This window comes from Megachile rotundata, chromosome 4 (assembly GCF_050947335.1).
Source record: "Megachile rotundata isolate GNS110a chromosome 4, iyMegRotu1, whole genome shotgun sequence".
Taxonomy (NCBI): domain Eukaryota; kingdom Metazoa; phylum Arthropoda; class Insecta; order Hymenoptera; family Megachilidae; genus Megachile; species Megachile rotundata.
Genome location: NC_134986.1, coordinates 17723148 through 17746900, shown reverse-complemented (window position 1 = coordinate 17746900; position 23753 = coordinate 17723148). Strand labels below are relative to the sequence as shown.

Here is a 23753-nt window from a genome sequence, read left to right as displayed (position 1 = left end):
GAATTAATTTAATTATGTCCATTGTGAACTGACTTAATTATGGTTTTAATTATGAATTAATTTAATTATGTCCATTGTGAACTGACTTAATTATGTTGTTAATTATGAATTAATTTAATTATGTTCATTTTGAACTGACTTAATTATGTTCATTTTGAACTGACTTAATTATGTTGTTAATTATGAATTAATTTAATTATGTTCATTTTGAACTGACTTAATTATGTTTTCACTTTTGAATTGATTTAATTATATTTTTAATATCAATGCAATATAATGATATTTTCAATATAAAATACATCTAATCACACATTTATCTATGATTGATCTAATCATATTTTTTATTATAAGTGCATCTAATTTCATCTTTAATTCATAATAAAAATATTTCATTTTATTTCCGACCATTAATATATTCATCAAACTAAATTTGATTTATCTGAACATTAAAAAAATAATAAATAAAATTGAACAGTCTAAAAGAAAAGAATGTGTGACAAGAATAAACACAGAAGAATGACAAAAGATGTGGATGAGAAAGGGTGTAATCGAAATGTTTGGAAACCTCAGCCGTTTTCCATCGAGTTACAATCGAAAAACAAATTTGGCGAGATAAAGCGTAATCTAAAGCCAAATTAAATTGATTCAAGATATCCAGCCGCGAAAATAAAGCGATACGCGGTAGATAGTCGACTCGCTATTCTACAAGATAAAGAAATATCTTGCACGTGACACAGCAGTGACAAAGAATCCCCGCCATCGATGCTGTCACCTCGTTTCTATAAGTTTTCCAGTCAAACTGACTCAGTTTCGCGACCACTGCCGTTCTACGTCCACCAAATAACATTATTTCCGCGGTTTAGAATTAGGACCGATTAATAATTAATAATAATCGATTAATTTGTTTCTTCGACTTTGCTCCTCTGTTCTACTTCCGCGACGGTACCGGAGTTTAAGTTGTGTGTTCAATACGGAAGCGAGGTAAATTTTGGAAATTTGGATTTTGGATTCAGAGTGTCAAATTGCATCGTTTACTTTTTTTTATTGTTCTTTGAAAGTTTAGAAAGATTTAAACGGTAGTTAAAAATATGTATTTATTTGAAGTGTCACACGTGTGAACTAAGTGAAAGGGTTAAGGGGAATTGAAGTCAATGTCTTTGAGGTTCCTTCGGTCAACTACTTATTTCTGCGCTTGGATATTTGTACTATTAATAAGTAGACTATTATTAGTAGCGGATGGGTTCTTTATTAAACTTTTTATGGGCTGTTTAGTATGGGTTACGTGGTCTTGATGCGGTTGTCGATGTTTCAAATATTGTAACAGGGTTTCCAAGTTCATAAGGTTGGAGTTCTTCAATTTTTTTAATTTGTCAATTTTAAGGTCTTAATTTGCAAGGTTCCAAATTCCCAAGTTCCAAGATTCCAAATTTCCACAATCCCCAAATTCCAAGGTTTCAAATTCCCAAAATTCCAAATTCCAAGGTTCCGAATTCTCACAATTCCCAAGTTCCAAGGTTCCAAATTCCCACAATCCCCAAATTCCAAGGTTTCAAATTCCCAAAATTCCAAATTCCAAGGTTCCGAATTCTCACAATTCCCAAGTTCCAAGGTTCCAAATTCCCACAATTCCCAAGTTCCAAGGTTTCAAATTTCTACAACCCCCAAATCCCAAGGTTCCAATTCCCAAATTCCCATATCCCAAGGTTCCAATTCCCACACCCCCAAATCCCAAGGTTCCAAATTTCTACAACCCCCAAATCCCAAGGTTCCAATTCCCAAATCCCCAAATCCCAAGATTCCAAATTTCTACAGCTCCCAAATCCCAAGGTTCCAATTCCCGAATCCCCAAATCCCAAGGTTCCAAATTTCTACAACCCCCAAATCCCAAGGTTCCAATTCCCAAATCCCCAAATCCCAAGATTCCAAATTTCTACAGCTCCCAAATCCCAAGGTTCCAATTCCCGAATCCCCAAATCCCAAGGTTCCAAATTTCTACAGCTCCCAAATCCCAAGGTTCCAATTCCCGAATCCCCAAATCCCAAGGTTCCAAATTTCTACAACCCCCAAATCCCAAGGTTCCAATTCCCGAATCCCCAAATCCCAAGGTTCCAAATTTCTACAGCTCCCAAATCCCAAGGTTCCAATTCCCGAATCCCCAAATCCCAAGGTTCCAAATTTCTACAACCCCCAAATCCCAAGGTTCCAAATTTCTACAACCCCCAAATTCCAAGGTTCCAATTCCCAAATCCCCAAATCCCAAGGTTCCAAATTTCCAAAATTCCAAATTTCTACAACTCCCAAGTTCCAAGATTCCAAATTCCCAAATTCCGAAGTTCCAAGATTCCAAATTCCCAAAGTCCCCAACCTCCACATCTCCCAACTCTTAACGTTCCAAAATTCCAAAATTCCAAATTTCATCAACCCCAAACTCCAAGGTTCCAAATTCCCAAAATCCCCAAGTTCTACCGCCCAAAATTTCCAAAACTCCCCACTCTCCTGCCTCAATTCCCAAGATCTCCCAAAAGTGCTAATCTTCCAAAGTCCCAGCATCCCCAAAGGTCCAGTCCACAACCAAAACATCTCCCACTTCCAACATAATCATTCAGCAAAATTAATGCAATGCTAATAAACGTAACGACACTCGTAATTAACGAAAATATCACAAGATACAATATAAATGACACATAATTCAATATAAATGACACATGATCTCAATTTTTTGCAAAGAAAGGGAAGTATCGCAGCGAGGGCGTCGAAGAGAGCAGAGGAGCATCGGTAAACAAGTGAAAGGCCTGAAACCGAGCGAGTTCGAGAATCGAACGTTCAGGAAGAATTCGTTTCGCAGTTCGTGGCGGGACTTTGTATCCACCGTCACTGATACGAGAAAGTATTTCGCGACTGCGATACAAAATGCGTCGCCGCAAAATCGGCATCGGGACGTCCGCGTCTCTGTTCCGTTGCGCTAAATGTATCGTTCATCGTCACTCGAAAGGCAGCTAACTAGTCGAGAAAGAGGACTTAGAATATTTGCGGTTATTCTAGTTCATCTTTAAGTACATGGTAATTTCTTTTGAAAATCTTGAAAAATCGGAGATCTTTGATAAGGTCTTAACGTGCAAGATCTTTCGTTAAAATTTTAGTGCACCTTCAAGTACATGGTAATTTCTCTTGAAAATCTTGAAAAATCTCGGTCTTTGATAAGGTCTTAACGTGCAAGATCTTTCAATAAAAATCTGTATACTTGATGACAAAACTGGAAGTGTTCCTTGTCACTTTGTTTATCATTTTGAGTTTGCAGAATAATTTTGCAATAAAGTTTTCAGCTGTACAACTCTTCTCGAAGCTTGTACACGAGTTATCTGCAATGTTTGAACTCGTTTTGATAACTTTGTTCATTTTTCGAAGGTCAGAATGAATAAATTTGAATAGCGTACATGTAAAGATTTAGTAATATATTTTCACGACCAAACCGTGGAATAATTAAAGTATGGCGATCGGTGCCGCACCCTGCATACCGATCCAAATCTGCATAAATGAAATCACCGAACGTGTTTCATGTTTGTGAATTTCCTGGTTACTCGAAGAAGGTCAACCTCTCTGTTAGCTAAAAAACACGTTGCATCTACTTTTAGAACTGCATATCCGTTGTGGTTCCTTCGAATCGCGCTACCAAAGTCTGATCGAATCGAACCAGTTCAAGATATCTTTCGCTATAAAATAATATTGTGGATAATATAGCAATATTTGGAAAAGATAGAGTTCGATAAAGTTTTCGATTCGTTTGCAGTTATACTGAAGCAGAACACGCTGGTGTGCCAGTTCGCGTCTCCGTTGGATGTTGATACTCATAATAAACCCGAGGTACGTATTGCGATCGCTTATCAATAACGTCCCGGTTTTCATTAAACTGATAACCAGTCGATAATTTATTAATAAATTATTTAAAAGCTAAGGCGTTATCGTTTATCGTTAATCGAACGATCCATTGTAAGAAACCGTATTCATGCGTAAATCAACTTTCTTATCAGGCGGTCGTCTTAGAAGGCAAATACTGGAAGCGAAAACTTGCTGCGGTTACTGCGGAATACAAGAAATGGCGTATGTTCTACCGAAACAAGATCCTTGGCTGGACGAACAAGGATGGCACCGAGATGGTATTTATATATTCATCTAACTATACTGCACTCTCGTTATATTGCCGTCATATGGACTTTTATGCACAGAGTTATTCCCTGCCAACAGCATAAGACAGGATCCATGGAGAACGTTGCAGTATATGTTACATCGCCACTAGTTATATTGTCATCAGATTCATACTCCATTCTTATCTTGTTGTATTTCACGCGTGTTATTTTAACATGTAAAAATCTCACACGTACTGCGATTCATTGTATGTTCAACGCGTTGTATTCCCATGTATTGTATTTTTGCGCGTTGTATTTCAGTGAGCTATATTCCCACACGCTATACTTCGTGTGTTGACGCGTAAATTTCTCACATATTTTATTCTCGACATGTGCCATATTGTATTGTGATGCACTGTATCTTCACGTGGTTGTATATCGTCACGTGGCGTTCTCACGCGTTGTGTTATGATGCAGCGTCTCACGTGTTGTATCGTGATGCAGTCTCACGCGTTGTATTTCAACACACTTCCCATTCGATATATCGACACGTATTCTTACCTGATATATCGCAACGTATCTCTGGATCCATGGACTTAATCACTGCAATAATTCAAGAATTGTCCACCGTTGTACCCGTGGCAATATAACGAGTCTAAGCTAAATATTCTATTGAAAAGACACGAAATTGCAGCCCAATGAAACGTACACGCATTATGAAATACCTAAGGTCTAATGAAAGATACAATCGTTTCAGATGGAATCGATGGATGTGTTAGATTGGGACAATGGATTGGGAACCTCGGGCAATTATGGAGCAGGTACAGGCAACATACACGGAGGGACCAGTGGGACTCCAGGAGGAGAGAGTATGATGGTTGATGAGGATTACATGGAGCTTATGACTGATACGTTATTTTCAACAATCAGTTCGAATCAACCAATATACTTTCCCGATCCCAGAGAAATTGGTAACTCGCTAATTCAAGTAGCTGTGTACGCAGACGAACGACAGAACGATAACACGATCGTTACGTGTACAGAGAAAGAAATGTTTCGATTGTTTGAATATTGTCGAAGAGCATAAAATACGAAGTATCGTATGTCAATGAATTTTATTTGTTTGTAGCGCGAGGAGCTAGTCTGGCGGATTTTATACAACCCAGCCTTGGACCGCTCCAGCCAAATTTAGATGATTTTATGGACACTCTTGAGCCACTACAAGGTAAATGGTCAAGGTTTATATCCACGATTCTTCATTAGTGAAACGATTGCGAAATGTAAATATCGATCGTGTTTCAGAATTTTTTAATTCGAAATTACCCCCCGTCCCCGAGGAGGACGATATGTTTCGAAATAGTACCTTGAACGCGAACTATCCTGATCTCGACCTGATGACGCCTATGAATCAAATTAACGAGCTAAGCCAAGAGTCGGCAGTGAAGAATGAACAAGCTTCACAGCAGCAAGCGTTAACTCAGAACGAGCAGGCAGGTACTATACAAAATCTTCAATACACCGCCAAGATATATACTCAACCTCAACCGGAGCCAACGAATGCGTTCAGGAATAACATGTGAGTTTTAGTTCTTGAGTGATTTGTCATTCGACGAATGTCATGCTTCAACCACTACGTGTACGTTTTAGAACTCTTGGCGAGAATTATAACGCTATACAACAAAGTTATGAACCACCTCCAACGAGTCAACCTGTCAGGGAAAAGAGTCGACCTAGTAGGGTCTCTTCGAGAACTAGTCGAGTGATTCAGCAGGCTCAGCAACAGCAGCAACAACAACCGCCGCAGAACGCGTATCAGAGAACAACGCAGCAACAGAATTCTGCTTACCAGCAGGGTTCTCAGCAGTCCTATGCTATGGAGATACAAACCGTTCAGTTGACACCTGTTCAGAATCAAATGCAATTGGCAGCGTTAAACGATCAATCCGTGCACGCCAATCAAATTTCACCCATCACCGGTCACGTTCAGAATCTGGTAACTGTGCAACAAAATTTTGGACAGACGAATTCCACGGTGACCACGCAACACAGAGCCATCAGACCTTTGCCACCAGTCGCGCCTGTGTCCACCAAGCCTTACAAAGTCGTTCAACCGCAACAGTGTTACAAGTTCTCCGCTCTCCCGCAAAGCTTTAATGCGCATCAATGTAAATTCAATGCGAATAATTTCAAGGTACATAGCACGACGAAGCAGTTACTTCGCACTGCTTCGTTTGAATAATTTATCAATACTGGAAACTGTGCGATTAACTGCAGAATAGGATTATCGCGTTACTTTTTTTTTTCAGACACACCCACCACAAGTCGTATCGGTTTCCGCGGAGCAACCGTCTCAATCGCCGATACTGTTACAGTGCAGACCCTCCGGTTTGGATCTCAGCACACCAACAACCGTACAACACGGCAAATTGTTACCTCAACCTGGTGCATTGAATTCGGAGAAGGAGGAAGTTTTCGCTGTACCCAAGGTTCATATTTGTAAATTAGGATACTTATCACATGTTGTCAGAGATATTTTTACGAATGATGTAGTTTCTTTTTCTTAGCGTAACGGCATTGTATGTTTTGTCTTTCAGTACCAGATGAAAACGAGGAATAGATCTCGAAGTAGTTCGTCGTTAACTGCTCCACGAATGCATCCACCGCCATTAGTATCAGCGGCGAGCGATCCCGCGCTAAATCTAAATAACAATGTTTTGCTCGCACAGTTACTCACCAATAGTATGTATTACAAGAAACGTAATATTTGTACGGTTATGTAACTTTTTACTAGTTTCGTTGAGTTGCATTGACAACTGACGCATGATTATTGAGAAATCAAAATCCTGGTATTATTTTCCCGACAAAGAATATTATGACAGCTTCAAATATCGTTACATAGACACATCTGGTGTACATACAATGAATATGCCGGCTGATAATATAATGCCGACAGTGGACCAAACAGCCGCTACAATGAAACACATCTTACCAATGCTTCCACCTTCAGCTTCGCCCACGCAGGTGACGACAGCCCAGCATATTACCACACCGGTCACTGTTCAAACGATGCAAACCTCATCAATGCAAGTGCAACCACCGCAGCAGCAGGTACAAAGTTTCGAACGATCACATATCGTGAGTTACTGTAGCTTTTTAAAAATAATACTTGCAAATGCAGGTGTTATCTTTTCTGTTATATAACACTGACTGCAAACATGCGTCCTATGTAATGATATAATACGTTGTATGTTGTGCTATTAGGCTATGCAACAGTCCACTTGCAATCAGCAAATGTTATTGAATACAAATACCCAGCAACAGAATAGTCCTGGATCGCCGAAGGATAGTTCTAACGCGCACAGTCCTCAGGCGTTGAGTCTCAGCCCTTTGCACAGTCCGATGAGTATAGGAAGTCCGATGTCGCCTAGTCGGGGTTACATAAAGGGTGAAACAGATCGAGCACAGTACAAAGAGCAAAGAAGAGTGGGACATACTCATGCGGAACAAAAGCGTAGATATAATATTAAGAACGGATTCGACATGTTACACAGTTTGATACCGCAGCTCAGTCAGAATCCGAATACTAAGCTGAGCAAAGCCGCCATGCTGCAAAAGGGGGCTGATTATATCAGGCAACTTAGGGCGGAAAGAAATCAATTGAAAGAAGAGATGGATAGTTTGAGGAATCAAATCGAGTGCCTTAATACGTCGATTAGGTAATAGTAGTTAAGTTTGAATGAAAAAAAAGAACAGAATCGACTTTAACCTGTTAACCGGCAAAGATGAATCTTATACTGGTTAACAGGTTAAGGAAAGCTATGTCCAGTTACAGTTGAATGCTCTGTTGCAGTAATTGCCAATCCATGCTTCCTGCAACGGGTGCTCCAATTTCTAGACACAGGACTAGCAAGATGAAGGAAATGTTCGATGAGTATGTACGAACGCGCACACGGGAAAATTGGAAATTTTGGATTGTATCCTTTTTAAAGTTCTGTTGAAAACTTTACCTTTATAATTATAGATAGTAATATACATCTCCTTATAAAATAATTAGTTCAGTATATTACTTGAGCCTTTGATGATTTCCTTCAATACGTCGGTATCAACGGCGAGTATAGAAGATTTATACAGAAGTACAATATTGTGGGTCGAGCAGCATTGCTCGCTTGTCGATCTCAGACCAGGTTTGCAATTGAAAAGAAACAACCTAATAAATACTGTCCAAAATCTGAACCTTAACACGTTGACTGCTATGAAGGTTATCAGTGTCCGGCATAATGTTTATGAATGCCAAAATTGCGTAACTTATAATGGATATCATTTTTCTAAACTTTATTATTTTAATTAAACTATAGGTGGATAGTTTATAATCAAAGCATTCTTAATTGGTTTTCAGTCAATAACTGCTGGCATCAAGAATCCTATTAATAGTCTTCCAGTCGCTAAGGTATTAATATCCTTTATAATCCACATTACTATGATAGCCAACGTGTTAAGTATTTGTCTTATCTTTCTTCGAAAACTACATTACGTTATAGTAGTATGCTTCTCTTCATTTTTTCAGTGGACAGTAACTACAATATTTAGTTGAATATAGGTGTTTGTAATGTTATCATTCTTATCGTTTTCAGCTGTTCTGAACTCCCTCAGATATCTGTGTACTGCCACTGATATTCTATCAGATCCTGGTCGTCTACCTGAAGAAGCACTCGCAGCAGTCAACCATACAGAACGGCGACGATCAACTCAATGACCAATTTATATTTATGGAAATTCGCCGGCGAAACGTAAATTGCGTGTACGTTGGAAATTTAGCGGCGAGCGAAATAAAAACAGTTACCGTAGCCATAAGCCAGTTCTAGAAGAGACACGTGAAAATTCTGATGACAGTTTTTCTCTTTTCTTTCTTTTATTTTTGTTCATAGCGGATTTTCTTCAGGTTTCTTTTTACGCAACGATCGTGGATAAAAGTCGAAGTGCAATTTTTCCCTGTCTCGTTTTCAAAATTGTGATCAAAGGATGTTTGGGGATAATTAATTGTAGAAAGAGCACGTGAAAATGTACATGAATTTAATTGCAGATAATTAACAAAATATATATAGACTGTTACAAATTTGGAACATATTGAGATTTGAACATGTTTTCTTTTTTTATATATATTGTTATCGCAATTATGTTTGTATCGGATATTAGCAAAGTAAAGTACATTTATATTTATTAGGTAATTATGTCGCATCATGTAATCACTTTCATCTAGCGCCAAAAAAAAATTATATTTTGTGTTCCTTATCTTTTCGGATTGCGATAACATTGTCGCAGCAATTTTATGTTGTTGACTCATTTAACTCATTATAATACTTGCCTATATATTTTGGTAACGTTTAAGAAACAACTATAAAAAGTATATAGAGCAAACCATTCCACTATATTTTTACTATGCTCGTCTTCGACTAGGTACGATCATATTGACAGTAACAAAAAAACATTTGTGTTTTACTGTAAATTTCTTTAAAGTACATGTTGCTCTATAAGAAAGTCAAATCAATGTTTTTTAAAATTGTTCTTATTTTCTTTTATTTTTTTTTGTAGATAACATTTCCCCCTATCTTTAAGATAAAAACTTCTGTAAAAATATATTATGGACATATACGTTATGTTGTCGATATATTTTGATAACAGTTAAAATATACGTAATTCTTTTTTAATCACTTAGCTTTTGAACCTTTTTAGGAAAATGGATAAATAAAGAACTGTTAATGAAAAAGTATGTGAACCTTTTTACACCGCACGAGAATAGAAGTACCTGGGTAAAACCGGTGTTATAAAATTATATCGAGAGACTGAAGTCAGAAATCTAAAATATTTTATCTATGAAATTATGCCTTTATAAGTGCAATTCAATTTTAAAATCAAAGATTATACGTTTTTATCAAGTCCGACCATGTACACTATAACGAATACATAGTTGTTAATACTTGCATAGTAATACCTGTTTGAAAAATAAAGAATTTATATTGCAGATAATTGAACTATGTACGAGATGAAAAATGGGTTGCTCACAAATTATAAGTATATATTATATACTAATGATGTTATAAAATGTGAAGTTTTTAATGCGAAATTTCATGTGATAATGTACAAATCATTTATAAAATTTAAATATTAGCTTAAGTTATGGAAGACATCTGTATATTGTAATGTTGTTATTGTCATTAAACATTAATTATATCTCAAAGGATGTTTTAAATGATAAACTCTTTCAGTGATTGTTGAGCATAAAATCAACATAATTTGTTTAATCTTTGCAATATACAGATGTCTTTTACTCGAAATTTACATTGTGTACGCGTAAGCGATGAAGAATATAAAAAATCAATAATGGGATGTTTTTTTTTTGTACAATATGTATCATATAATCACATAAACATTCATGTATTGTTATTCAAATGTTTACTTCCATAAAGAAAACTGAAATTCGATTATTCTTCACTCACTTTCCTGTATTGTTTGAAATTAATTTATTTTTATATTTAATTTAAAAGAAGGAAATATGATCATATTTACAAAGTCTTATATTACTTCAATGGATATCAATATGATGTCCATGATGAATTTTACTTTAACATAGATTTAAATGTCTAGTCAATTAAAAAATTAGTAATAACTTAATTTGATTAATTGTACAAAAACAAATAAAGTAGATTATTTTTAACTCTCTGAGTCAATATACTAATTGAGAAACATCAAAATTTATATTACTGACATCCAAGTTGAACATTTGTCACAAACTAAATACAAAGACATATTATTTTCAGGAAGTGCTAGGAAACCAGGTGGTTCTCTACATATAGTAGAATGAGTATTTGCACTTTTATTGATAAGATACCCCAGATCTTTTATACTTATACTACCATTTACTTTAAAATCACAAGATGTGCAAGTTACCTGCCTTGCATTTTCAGCTAAATTTGATGTTTGACATATAGGACAAATGACCTCTTCATTCTCTTGATCTGCACTTAATGCTAATAATTCAATTTCTTCTTGTGACATTTTTTCATACTCTTGTAATATCCATTGTTCTGTAAATACAACATAAAATTTTATTCTTAAGCTTTTGAAACAGAAAATTATTCTTTAGATCCCTTGCTGTATTAAATGTACCTTCTTCATTAAGTATTTCATTTTCTAGTTCCATTGCTTCTTCTGGATTAAGTGGTTCACTTATTATAGGAGAAAATGGATTCAGAGCTGGATCTAAATCTGTAGTAGCAAGATCAGTCAATTCTTTACGCACAATTTGCGATAAAGTATCCTGAATTTCTTCTGAATTAATTTCCAAACCAAATCTACTTTTATTGAATAACTGTCTTCGTTTTTCGCGCATTCTTTGTCGACACCTCTGAAATAAAATTTAACTACATAAATAACAAAGTACGGCGTAATCAAAAATATGCAACAATGAATTGTAATTATATCATTGTTGTTAAATTTGAAAAGTTTTGAAAACTCGAAAACGGTAGTTCTCTAACCTCTCTGAAAACTTCTTGAAATTTTGGAGAACCATTTTTCATTTTGTTAACTGCATCTTTATTTCTTAACTTTGCAGCTACCGTAGGACTTAAAGTTATATTTTCCATGTCTTCTGTACACTTCAACATTTGTATAATTTTAGAAAAATAAAAAGATGTACACTGAAGCAAAATTTTTCGCGCTATATTGTCGTGACGCAGAGTATACCAGAGGCGGTCTCTGTCGGCACCTTTGGTCTTTCGAAAACGCTCTCTTTTTAAATAGGTCAGATTAGGTTAGGTAAACGAGAGGGAAATTCAAAATGATACACGTAGCGCCCTCCAGTGGCAGCGTGAAAAACTAATGAAACTACAGTTTCAAAACCGTGTAGTTCACCCTGTTCGCCGGAGAGATGGCGGTGTGCTCCATTTTTGTTGATGACGTCACTTTTTAAAAAACCGCGCGTAAATGTGAATTTTTAACGATATATAAGAATAAAACTTTTTAAAAAACATAAAATTATTATGTGTTCGAAACAGTTCGAAAAATCATTTAACAATCATTTTGCAACATATCTGCAAGAGTAAGTTAAAAAAAATAATTAATTTAAATAATTACAACAATAAATTTGTTAATAAACTATCAAAAAATATAAAATTATAAAAAATTTGATGTTAGAATAATTATACAGCAACCAATGAGAGTGGCTGCACGCTATTGGTGGATTACATGATGTCTGATTGGCTACTGTACATTACCAATCACTCTTGCACTTCGATTGGATCTATTGGTCGATTACGTGATGTCTAATTGGCTACTGTAAACTACCAATCGCACTTACACTTGAAGAGGTCGCCGCTGCTCAGTTTTGTTTTGGAAGTCGAGGATGTCGGGTCGGCCCTGTCAACACTTACCGGTACGAGTCAAGGATTTACTTTACCGATATTGTGCTTGTCCCTGTATTACCTACTGTGCTTTAATAAGTGCTTAGTGTGTTTTAATAAATATTTTTTAATAAATACGCGGGTGTATTAATAAATTTTATGGTGTGATTTAACAAGTGTCAGTGACTTTACCGGTGTGTTTCCTGCATGCATATATGGATATATAAATGTACATAGTGTACTAATACAAGTGTTTAGTGTGCTTTAATAAATATTTTTTATTAATTATGTGGGTGTATTAACAAATTTTATGGTGTTGTTTTACAAGTGTCAGTGACTTTACTAGTGTGTTTTCTTAACTGATTGTGCACGTGTATACGGATATATTAGTGTGTTTTATGGTGCGGTTATTTAAATGTTTTATTAATTTTTTACTGCTTTAATATATTTTGTGGAGTGATTATTTAAGTATTTTTACAAATCGTTACTGGGTATTAGTGCACTTTATGCAACGGTTATTTAAGTGTTTTGACATACTGTTACTGGTGCTTTAGTGTATTTTATGCAATGATTATTTAAATATTTTGACAAATTGTAACTGGTGTTTGAGTGTACTTTGTGCAATGGTTATTTAAGTGCATTGACATATTGTAACTAGTGTTTTAATGTATTTTATGCAATTATTATTTAAATATTTTGACAAATTGTTACTGGTGTTTGAGTGTACTTAGTGCAATGGTTATTTAAGTACATTTGCATACTGTTACTAGTGCTTTAGTATAGTTAATGCAATGCTTATTTAAATATTTTGACAAACTGTTACTGGTGTTTGAGTGTACTTTATGGTTATGTTATTTAAGTGTTTTGACAAACTGTTACTGGTGTTTAATGTGTAGTTACCTGTGTGTTCAAAATCAAAAGTTTATTACATGTTTGCATGAGTAGAAGTTAGAAAACATTTATGTTATCAAAATGCAAATCGATAAATACAGTTAATTAATCGTTGTGGTTCTGTTATGATTACAGAAGGGCAGCTGCCAAACCGCCACATCCAAATCTGATGAAAGCAGCCAAGCAGCCAATCAATCAAGCAGCCAAGCAGCCAATTAGCCAAGCAGCCAATCAATCTCTAAGATGCAATGCCTACCAGATGTGCAGTCTCAGATGCCTTACCGATAAAACGATCGCAGTGGTGCAAGTCAGCGATCGGTGAGTCGCATGCTTTACGATTCCTCCGGTTCCCATCATGTCGTAGGACGAATGGTCCGAAGCGACACGGGAACTGGTTGTATTTTATATTTTTGAGCGAGCATAGTGACCACGACTGTACGATCGTGCAAAATTCGTACAAACTGTTTATTTCATTTATTAGCTCAGGTCAGGGTTTTCTTGTACATTTTTTCTTTTCTTATCAATTTTTAAAACTACATAGAAGTCGGATGACCCTCCGATTTCATAGTAGTTGTCGAGTCATAGTAGTATTATAGAGTCATTTTTAAATTCTTTTTACATTTTTATAAATTCTATTAATTCTCAAATACATATGTACAAGAAAGTTTCGCGGAAAACAGATTTCGATATCAAAGTTATTTACGAATGTTTGAGTCATTTAGAAATTTACTTTGATATCACAAATCTGTTAAAAATGAAACAACCGATACTTAGATTTTTGCAAAGTGATCTTCCATTTTCCATTTTGAAAATTTTTTAAAGTTAAAGTCAATTTTTGCTGGAAGACACTTTATTAGCATGTTTCTAATCATGTTTTTAGCTCAGGATTTTCAGCACACATGAAGAAAACTGGTAGGTCAAAATACATGTGGCCGTGTTCATTTTTATGCTCTATACTCATGCGCGTGCTTAGATGCTACTCGCATGGGTTAGGGCAGGTGGACACGGTTTAGTTTTAAGATATTTTGGCGATCGACAAATTGACAGTGAATTATCGACACAAGTTACACGTGTGTGTGTGGTTAGGTCGTGGACCTTGTGTCGATTTATTTTTTAAATTTTGCAAAATTTTATTTGAAAATGCATACAAAATGCAAGTAGAGTCATTTGAAAATGCATACAAAATGCAAGTAGAGTCATTTGAAAATTTTATAAATTAATTAAGTTAGAAAATTGTATGAGTAGTTTAAATTATTACATGTGCATATTACATTGAATATTCGAAAGAGTACGAAAATGAAATATGTATGTTCACTGTCGATTGTCGATCGATTTCAGCAAAAAGGTATGAACTTAGAGTGTGAATGTAGTATTGAACTCGGGTGTCGGAGACGTCCCGGGACGTACTCCCTAGGATTAGGCTTTTTTGCACCCGGGTGGTATGTGTGAGAACCGTGGAGTGTGTTTTTGTGTGAATGGACTTTGCAATTTTTTAAATATAGCGATAGGCAGGCAGGTAGCTTACTTCTGGTGTGAATGAGTTAGTTTTAAGTAGGTAGGGCCAGAGCAAGCTTTCACGTTTCTCTCTCCTCCTCTCTCACACGTGAGATGCTTGCATCTGGGGGGTTCACGAAAAATCGAGAAGAGAAAAATATTAAATATGAATTTATTTAATATTCTCTTGAACTCGATTGTTCGTTCAGGCCAGGCCTTTTAGTTTGTAAGTCGCAGTCGGGTTCTAGATCCGACTGCAAAAATGAAGTATAAAGTGAAGTGAAGTGAAGTGAAATAAAATATTCCGCTCGGACATTCTTTTACGGACAGCGCATTCTGAGAATCGCTGGTCGTATTTTTATTTTGAGTAATTATTTTTCTTGCCAAATTAACTTATTATACATATATTACATAAAATTTCGATTTTGTTGTCGATCGAAATAAATGGATAGTATTGCAATTTTATTTCTATAAAATTGTCTGCTATCTTTTTATGGAGATTGATACCAAAATTGAAAATTTATGTAAAAACTAAGAATGTCCGAGTTACCGTAAAATTTCGCGAGTGATTTTTGTGAGGCTATGCCGAAGAGAGAAGAGGCTATATGCCGAAGAGCCCCGGCAAAAGTTGCCAAAGAAGAGGGGAACTATTAATGAATGTCCATCCTAAGATCTTAGGATGGACAGTCATTCTGTCACTATGCTCGCTATTATTTTCTTGCATTTTACATGTGTTTTTTGAACGATACAAAATGTATCGTTTTGCTCGAATTTTTACGAGCAAAGCCACCCGCGATTTTTATGCCCTCCCAATTAAATTTCGAGATTAAAGATTTTTGCATAACTTCGCGATTAAATTCTGAGATTAGAGATTTTTGTATCCCTTCGCGATTCGAGATTTTTATGCCCGCCCAATTAAATTTTACGATTAGAGATTTTTGTGTCCCTTCGCGATTGCATTACGAAATTAGAGATTTTTGCATCCCTTCGCGATTACATTTTGAAATTAGAGATTTTTGTATTCTTTCACGATTAAATTACGAAATTAAAAATTTTTGTATCCCTTCGCGATTAAATTATGAAATTAAAAATTTTTGTATCCCTTCGCGATTTTATCTCGAGCTTCTCGAGATTTGTATATCCCTTCGCGATTTTAATTTCCCCGATTTTTATGTGTTAATTATTTTTCTCTGTTTCAGGAATTGATTTTGAATAAATTGTTTTATTGTTGATTGATCTTAATTTCGTAATTGTCATTGTGCTTTCGGTTTCTGGATAGGGTTGTTTCACTTCTTCTCGTACAATTTTATAGGATAATAAAATTTTGTCTGTTTCAGATTTTATTTTTTGGTAAGCTAATGCTCTCTTTTCTCAAATTTCTGTCTTAATAAATTTTTGTCTGTTTAGTGTTTCTTCTTTGCTAAGTTCTGTCGTTTTCTCAAATCCGCAATTCTCATTGCGTTTCGTATTTTTTGAAATTCTTGTATGAAATAAAGAAAAATTTTGCTCCTCCTCCCACAATTTTCTGTGTTAATAAATTTTTGTTTGTTTCAGAATTTTATTTCAAATAAGTAAGTGAATTGTTCATATATGTCTTAATTATTTTTGTCTGTTCCAGATTTTTATTTTAATTAAGTAAGTGAATTCTTCATATGTCTCTTAATTATTTTTGTCTATTTCAGATTTTTATTTTAAGCAAGTAAGTGAATTCTTCATATGTTTCTTAATTATTTTTGTCTGCTCCAGATTTTTATTTTAATTAAGTAAGTGAATTTTTTATATGTGTCTTAATTATTTTTGGTTGTTTTAGAATTTAATTCCTGGTAAGTTATCACGTTCTTTCTTCTCAAATTTCTGTCTTAATAAATTTTTATCTGTTTTAGGTTTTCTTCTTTGCTAAGTTCTGTCGTTTCCTCAAATCCGCAATTTTCATTGCGTTTTGTATTTTTTGAAATTCTTGTATGAAATAAAGAAAAATTTTCCTTTTCCTCCCACAATTTTCTGTGTTAATAGAATTTTGTCTGTTTCAGATTTTTATTTTACGTAAGTAATGAAATAATTTATATTTGTCTTAATAAAATTTTATCTGTTTCAGAATTTAATTTTTGGTAAGTCAATTCATCAGTTTAATGCATTAGTTTTTTAATTCCGAGCTTGTGGGAGGCAGGGTGGGCTCGGGCGCAGGTTTTTCGTCACATATCGTGACGAAAAGCTTGCGCAAATTGTAAGTGCCTTTTGTTCTAACTTGCACTCATCTTTACGACCATTTTGTAACTTGTTAGATCTTAGTTTGTAATAGTAGCCTATCACTTTTATTTAAGTTGCTTTAAACTTAAAAGAAAGTTCTTCCAACTTTCTCCTTTTACTCTTTTCTTTACTTACTTTACTTACTTTATACGAGTGCAATTTTAGAACAAAAGGCACATTTAGGGCTTTAATTTTATGTAACTAATTTTCAATGTTTCATATTTCTCTTAATCATTTTTGTATGTTTCAGGTTTTAATTTTATGCAGACAACTTATTTATTCATATGTGTCTTAATTGTATTTGAATGTTTCAGGTTTTTATTTTAATTAAGTAATTGAATATTTCTCAGGTATAATGTATATTTTACAGGTGTACTTTTATTGAGTCGACATGAATTATGCATGAATAAATATTATAATGTTACTAATATTGCATTTGTTTCTCCGTTTCTTCTTTTTATTGTTACGACTAATTATTTTGTAGGTAATGAATAGGTCATCATTGAAGACATCCATCGAGGGATCATCGAGGGATCATCGAGGGATCATCGAGGGATGCGTGCGTTAGTTTTAAGCTAATTGTATGCGTGCGTTAATTCTAAGTTAAGTGTGCTCGTGGGCAGGGCGGGTGGGTCCTTGTAAGTGCCTCTCATTCTAAATTGCACTCATCTTCTCAATTCTCATACTTTGTACGCGTTAGCTTGTAGTATACCCACTTATTTTTTGTCAATCGTTCTGCGCCCAAGTGGATCATTGGGGGTTCATAGCGCTGTGAACACGCGGCAGAGGTGAGCTGCAAGTGCCGGTGTAGCGCGAGTGATATTCTTTGCCCGGCGGGGCGGATCGGGGTTGGCACCTCTCATACTCTGATGTGCCTCCCCGACCCGCCGCCATTCTGCCAAGGGGCATCACGGTCTGGGTATCCTCTCTGTGGTAAGACGCGAGAGCGCTGGGGGAAATGGGAACCCTCCGCCAACTGGGGTGTATCACTCGTTCTTGCCAAAGGTATCTTCGGTTCATCTTTGCCGTCGTGGTTCACGTAAGCCACTTTGGACTACCCTTTGACCCATGGAAAGCAAGGTTCGCTTGGCGAAAAATAATGGTCCCCTTCTTTGCGAAAGTTCTTCTAACTTTCTTAGCTTCTTTGCGAAAGTTCTTCTAACTTTCTTAGCTTCTTTGCGAAAGTTCTTCTAACTTTCTTAACCTCTTTGCGAAAGTTCTTCTAACTTTTTTAGCTTCTTTGCGAAAGTTCTTCTAACTTTCTTTTTTGCCCCTTTGCTTTTTGAATTCGTCATAGATTATTTGAGTGTAATCTTAGAATGAGAGGCACCGTGCGGCGTTTAGAATAAGTTAAGCGTGCGTGTGTGGGATCCCATGCGATTAGTATTAAATTAATGTATGTGTGTGCGTGTGTGATACAAGTTCTTTACTGGATTGTGGTAAAGAACTTGTATATGCGAGCCTATGAGCTATGTAGAGTCGGAACTCATTTATCCTTCTGATAAATGAGGTTGCATTTGGAGGGTGGAAGGGATTTGGAGTTAGGGTGGGTCACTATCGTAGCCACCTCCACGTGGTGTGACCCGGTAATCGGTATAGTTCTCTAAAGATTTTTTAGTCTTTAGAAAACTATACCGAGCTGAGGGCTACGGTTTTATTTCGCGATTTTATTCAAAATATTTCACTCCTTCGCCTAATTTTCTATGTTAACAAATTTTTGTCTGTTTCAGAATTTAATTTTTGGTAAGTTATGTTCAGTGCATTAGTTTTATTCTAATTCCGAGCTGTGGGAGGAAGGGTGGGCTCGGGCGTAAGTTTTTCGTCACAATCTGTGGCGAAAAGCTTACGCGTTTTTTAGTGCCTCTTGTTCAACCTTGCACTCATTTTCACGACAATTTTTCAACTTTTTACATATTAAACATTTTTCATTATTTTTATTTATTATAGACTTTTACATTTAAAGCATTTAATTTATTCTTGTGAATTGATTGAAACATAAAAGAAAGTTCTTCAAACTTTCTTTTCATTTTCTTTATTTTTATTTTCTTTATTTTTCTTTTCTATAATTTTACTTTATACGAGTGCAAGTTTAGAACAAGAGGCACATGTAGAGTCTTTAGAAATTTTAATTTGTAAGATTGAAATGGAATTGCAATTGCAATTGCATTTTTTAAATATGTAAATGCTTTTATTTTCAGCTTTTTTGAAATTTTATTTTGTATTTTAAGGCTCTTGAATATTTCGTCATTTTTTCGGGTTCTGAAGTTTTCATATTTCAAAATGATTTTATTTCAGGTTTTTAATGTATCATTTTCTTATTATTTTAGTCGGAGTTTCGAACTTTTGGATTTCTTGAAGATTTTAATTCGGGTTTTGAGGTTTCAAATCTCATCCTAATTTTATTTCAAGTTTCGCAGTTTTCAGAATGTTACCGTGACTTTATTTCGGGTTTTGTGGTTTCTGAATCCCCTAATTTTATTTCGGATTCTGAGGTTTTCAAACTCAAACAATTTCAATTTTTTAAGTGTTGTGTTTCGAATCAAAAGTGATTTCGTTTTTTCTTCTCCAATTTCCTATCATAATTTCTTTTATCTGTTTCAGGTTTTTACTTCCTGTAAGTAGTTTTTAATGTTTCATTTTTGTCTTAATTATTTTTCTATGTTTCAGGATTTAATTTTATGTAAGTAATTTTTAGTGGTGAATTTTTGCATTAATCCTTTTTGTATGTTTCAGGTTCTAATTTTGTGTAAGTAATTTTTATTGTTTCATATTTGTCTTAAATATTTTTGTCTATTGCAGGTCTTAATTTCAAGTAAGTAATTTTTAATGGTTTACATTGGTCTTAATCATTTTTGTCTGTTTCAGGTTTTAACTTTATGTAAGTAATTTTTACTGTTTCGAATATTTGTCTTCATTACTTTTTGTATATTTCAGGTTTTATTTTTATGTAAGTAATTTTTAATGTTTCGTATTTGTCTTAATTATTTTTTGTCTGTTTCAGATTTTAATCTCAAGTAAATTATTTTTAATAATTCATATTTGTCTTAATTATTATTATATGTTTCAGGTTCTAATTTTATGTAAGTAATTTTAAACATAATATATTTGTCTTAATCATTTTTGTCTGTTTCAGGTTTTAATTTTAAGTAAGAAATATTTAATGGATTATATTTCTCTTAATTAGTTTTGTCTGTTTCAGGTTTTAATTTTGTGTAAGTAATTTTTAATGTATCATATCTGTCTTAATTACTTTTTGTCGGTTTCAGGATTTAATTTTATGTAAGTAATTTTTAATATTTTATATTCATCTTAATTATGTTTGTCTGTTTCAGGTTTTAATTCCAAGTAAGTAATTTTTAATGGTTTATATGTGTCATAATTATTTTTGTATGTTTCAGGTTTTAATTTTATGTAACTAAGTTTTAATATTTCATATTCGTCTGAATCATTTTTGTATGTTTCAGGTTTTAATTTCAAGTAAGTAATTTTTAATGGCTTATATTTCTCTTACTCATTTTTGTCTGTTACAGGTTTTAATTTTATGTAATTAATTTTTAATATTTCATATTCGTCTTAATCATTTTTGTATGTTTCAGGTTTTAATTTCAAGTAAATTAGTTTTATGTAAGTATTTCTTAATGTTTCATATTTTTAATTATTACTTTTTGTCTATTTCAGGTTTAAATTTTATGTAAGTATTTTTTAATGATGCATATTTGTATTAATCATTTTTGTCTTTTTCAGGTTTTAACTTTAAGTAAGTAATATTTAATGGTTTATATTTGTCTTAATTAGTTTTGTCTGTTGCAGGTTTTAATTTTATGTAACTTATTTTTAACGTTACATATTTGCCTTCATTACTTTTTGTCTGTTGCAGGTTTTGATTTTATATAAGTAATTTTTACTGTTTCTTATATTTGTCTTAATTACTTTTTGTCTGTTTCAGGTTTTGATTTTATGTAAGTAATTTTTAATGTTTCATTCTTGTCTTAATCAATTTTGTATGTTTCAGGTTTTTATTTTATGTAAGTAATTATTAATGTTTTATACTTGTGTTAATCATTTTTGTCTGTTTCAGCTTTTAATTTAAAGTAAGTAATTTTTAATAGCTTATATTTGTCTGTTTCAGGCTTTAATTTCAAGTAAGTAATTTTTAATGGCTTATATTTGTCATAATTATTTTTGTATGTTTCAGGTTTTAGTTTCAAGTAAGTAATTTTTAATGATTCATGTTTGTCTTAATCAATTTTGTATGTTTCAGGTTTTAGTTTCAAGTAAGTAATTTTTAATGATTCATGTTTGTCTTAATCAATTTTGTATGTTTCAGGTTTTAGTTTCAAGTAAGTAATTTTTAATGATTCATGTTTGTCTTAATCAATTTTGTATGTTTCAGGTTTTTATTTTATGTAAGAAATTTTTAATATTTCATATTTGTCTTAATTATTTTGTCTGTTTCAGGTTTTAATTTCAAGTAAGTAATTTTTAATGGTGTATATTTCTCTTACTCATTTTTGTCTGTTACAGGTTTTAATTTTATGTAAGTAATTTTTAATGTTTCATATTTGTCTTAATTACTTTTTGTCTGTTTCAGGTTTTAGTTTCAAGTATGTAATTTTTAATGGTTTATATTTGTCTTAATTATTTTTGTATGTTTCAGGTTTTATTTTTATGTAAGTATTTTTTAATGTTTCATATTTGTCTTAATTACTTTCTATCTGTTTCAGGTTTTAATTTTATGTAAGTAATTTTTAATGATGCATATTTGTCTTAATCATTTTTGTATGTTTCAGGTTTTAATTTTATGTAAGTATTTTATTTATTCATATTTGTCTTAATTGTACTTGTACCTTTCAGGTTTTATTTTTGGTAAGTTATGTTCAGTGCATTATTTTTACATTAATTCCGAGCTTGTGGGTGGATGGGTGGGCTCGGGCGCAGGTTTTTCGTCACGTATCGTGACGAAAAGCTTGCGCAAATTGTGCCTTCTGTTCTAACTTGCACTCATCTTTCCAATTTTTTAACTTATAACATATCAAATTAGTAGATTAGTAGTAATAATTTATCATTTTTATTGTCAATTGCAAACTTAAAAGAAAGTTCTTCCAACTTTCTTCTTCAACCCTTTTCTTTACAAAGTTTTAAATTATACGAGTGCAATTTTAGAACAGAAGGCACATTTAGGGCTTTTGTTTTAAGTATTGTAGTATGCGTGAGTGTGTGAAAATGTGAGTACAGGATGCAGGACCTATTTTGTTTAAGAGTTTTTCAGATTCTTAATGATTTTATTTTTTATTTCGAACATTTCAGGACTTCTTTCTATTTCATTTCTTGCTTGGAAGTTTTCATTTCGCCTCTATTTTATTTCTTTGTGCAAAGGTTTCAAGTTTCTTCTCTATTTTATTCCTTGTACCGAAATTTTCAAGTCTTTTCTCTATTTTATTTCGTGCTCCGAATTTTTCAACTTTCTGCTAATTTATTTCTGGGTCCGAAGTCTTCAAGTTTCCTCTCTATTTTATTTATTGCTCCGAAGATTTCAAGTTTTTCCTCCGTTTTAATTTTTATTCCAAAGTTTTCAAGACTCTTTGCTATTCTATTTCTTGCTCTAAAGTTTTCAAGACTCTTTGCTATTCTATTTCTTGCTCTAAAGTTTTCAAGACTATTCCTTATTTTATTTCTTCCACTATATTATTTAGTTATTTGGTTGGTTTTTAATAAGGGTTAAAGGGTACTTTCATATCATGTGTGAATATTATACACGAAGATTGAAGACATCGGTCATCGTGGGATCATCGTGGGATCATCGAGGGATGCATGCGTTAATTTTAAGTCGATTAAGCTTTAAGTTACTTTTAAGTTGTTTGCTCGTGGGTGGGCGGGTGGGTCCCTGTAAGTGCCTCTTATTCTAATTTGCACTCATCTTGACAATTCTCAATCTTTGTACGCGTTAGCTTGTAGTATGCTCAGTTATTTTTTGTCAATTGTTCCGAGCCCAAGTGGATCATTGGGGGTTCATAGCGCTGTGAACACGCGGCAGAGGTGAGCTGCAAGTGCTGGTGTAGCGCCAGGGACACATCTCTGCGGGGCCGATCGATTGATGAACCATCTCGATCTGCCGCCTCACGGCAGGGGTCTCCTCTCTGCGGTCAGACTTGCTTCAAACGCAAGCGGGGAGAAATGGGAGACCCTCCGCGGATGTGTCACTCGTTCTTGCCAGTACTTTCGGTTCATCTCTGTCTCGTGGTTCACGTAAGCCACTATGGACTACCCTTTGACCCATGGAAGGCGAGGTTCACTTGGCGAAAAATACTGATCCCCTTTTTTCACAGAAAGTTCTTCTAACTTTCTTTTCTTCTTCACAGAAAGTTCTTCTAACTTTCTTTTCTACCCCTTTGCTTTTTTACTTCGTCATAGATTATTCGAGTGCAATCTTAGAATAAGAGGTACGCGTGCGGCGTTTAGAATAAGTTAAGCGTATGTGTGTGAGATAAAATGCAATTAGTATTAAGTTAAGTTAATGTATGTGCGTGCGTGTGATACAAGTTCTTTACTGGATTGTGGTAAAGAACTTGTGTATGCGAGCCTATGAGCTATGTAGAGTCAG

The 23753-nt window shown here is 34.1% G+C and overlaps 3 protein-coding genes across 11 annotated transcripts in view; 2 read left to right on the top strand and 1 right to left on the bottom strand.

Annotated features, from left to right (window-relative positions):
• Positions 1-10603, top strand: part of Mondo (MLX interacting protein mondo) — a 31353-nt gene extending 20750 nt beyond the window's left edge. For 4 of the 9 annotated variants that reach the window (XM_012296558.2, XM_012296557.2, XM_012296559.2 and 1 more), the window contains 13 exons: positions 3788-3861; positions 4029-4154; positions 4882-5095; positions 5254-5349; positions 5427-5700; positions 5772-6315; positions 6431-6610; positions 6719-6863; positions 7024-7259; positions 7386-7840; positions 7975-8098; positions 8179-8308; positions 8756-10603. In XM_012296558.2, coding sequence (XP_012151948.2) covers positions 3788-3861; positions 4029-4154; positions 4882-5095; positions 5254-5349; positions 5427-5700; positions 5772-6315; positions 6431-6610; positions 6719-6863; positions 7024-7259; positions 7386-7840; positions 7975-8098; positions 8179-8308; positions 8756-8877 — 2720 coding nt within the window. In that variant the 3' untranslated portion in view covers positions 8878-10603. Of the gene's footprint in view, positions 1-821; positions 982-2727; positions 3061-3787; positions 3862-4028; positions 4155-4881; positions 5096-5253; positions 5350-5426; positions 5701-5771; positions 6316-6430; positions 6611-6718; positions 6864-7023; positions 7260-7385; positions 7841-7956; positions 8099-8178; positions 8309-8520; positions 8572-8755 lie in introns of those variants that run through there. The other 5 variants (XM_012296564.2, XM_076530689.1, XM_076530690.1 and 2 more) reach the window with 5 other exon arrangements.
• On the top strand, positions 1274-2783 carry LOC143264343 (uncharacterized). The gene is made up of 3 exons (XM_076531169.1): positions 1274-1277; positions 1382-2199; positions 2232-2783. The coding sequence occupies exons 1-3, from the start codon at positions 1274-1276 to the stop codon at positions 2385-2387; spliced, it is 978 nt and encodes a 325-aa protein (XP_076387284.1). The 3' UTR covers positions 2388-2783.
• Positions 9685-11888, bottom strand: LOC100882202 (RPA-interacting protein alpha). The gene is made up of 3 exons (XM_003708033.3): positions 11657-11888; positions 11289-11526; positions 9685-11206 (listed from the first exon to the last, which is right to left on the bottom strand). The coding sequence occupies exons 1-3, from the start codon at positions 11783-11785 to the stop codon at positions 10875-10877; spliced, it is 699 nt and encodes a 232-aa protein (XP_003708081.2). The 5' UTR covers positions 11786-11888; the 3' UTR covers positions 9685-10874.
• Between the last annotated feature and the right edge of the window lie 11865 nt (positions 11889-23753).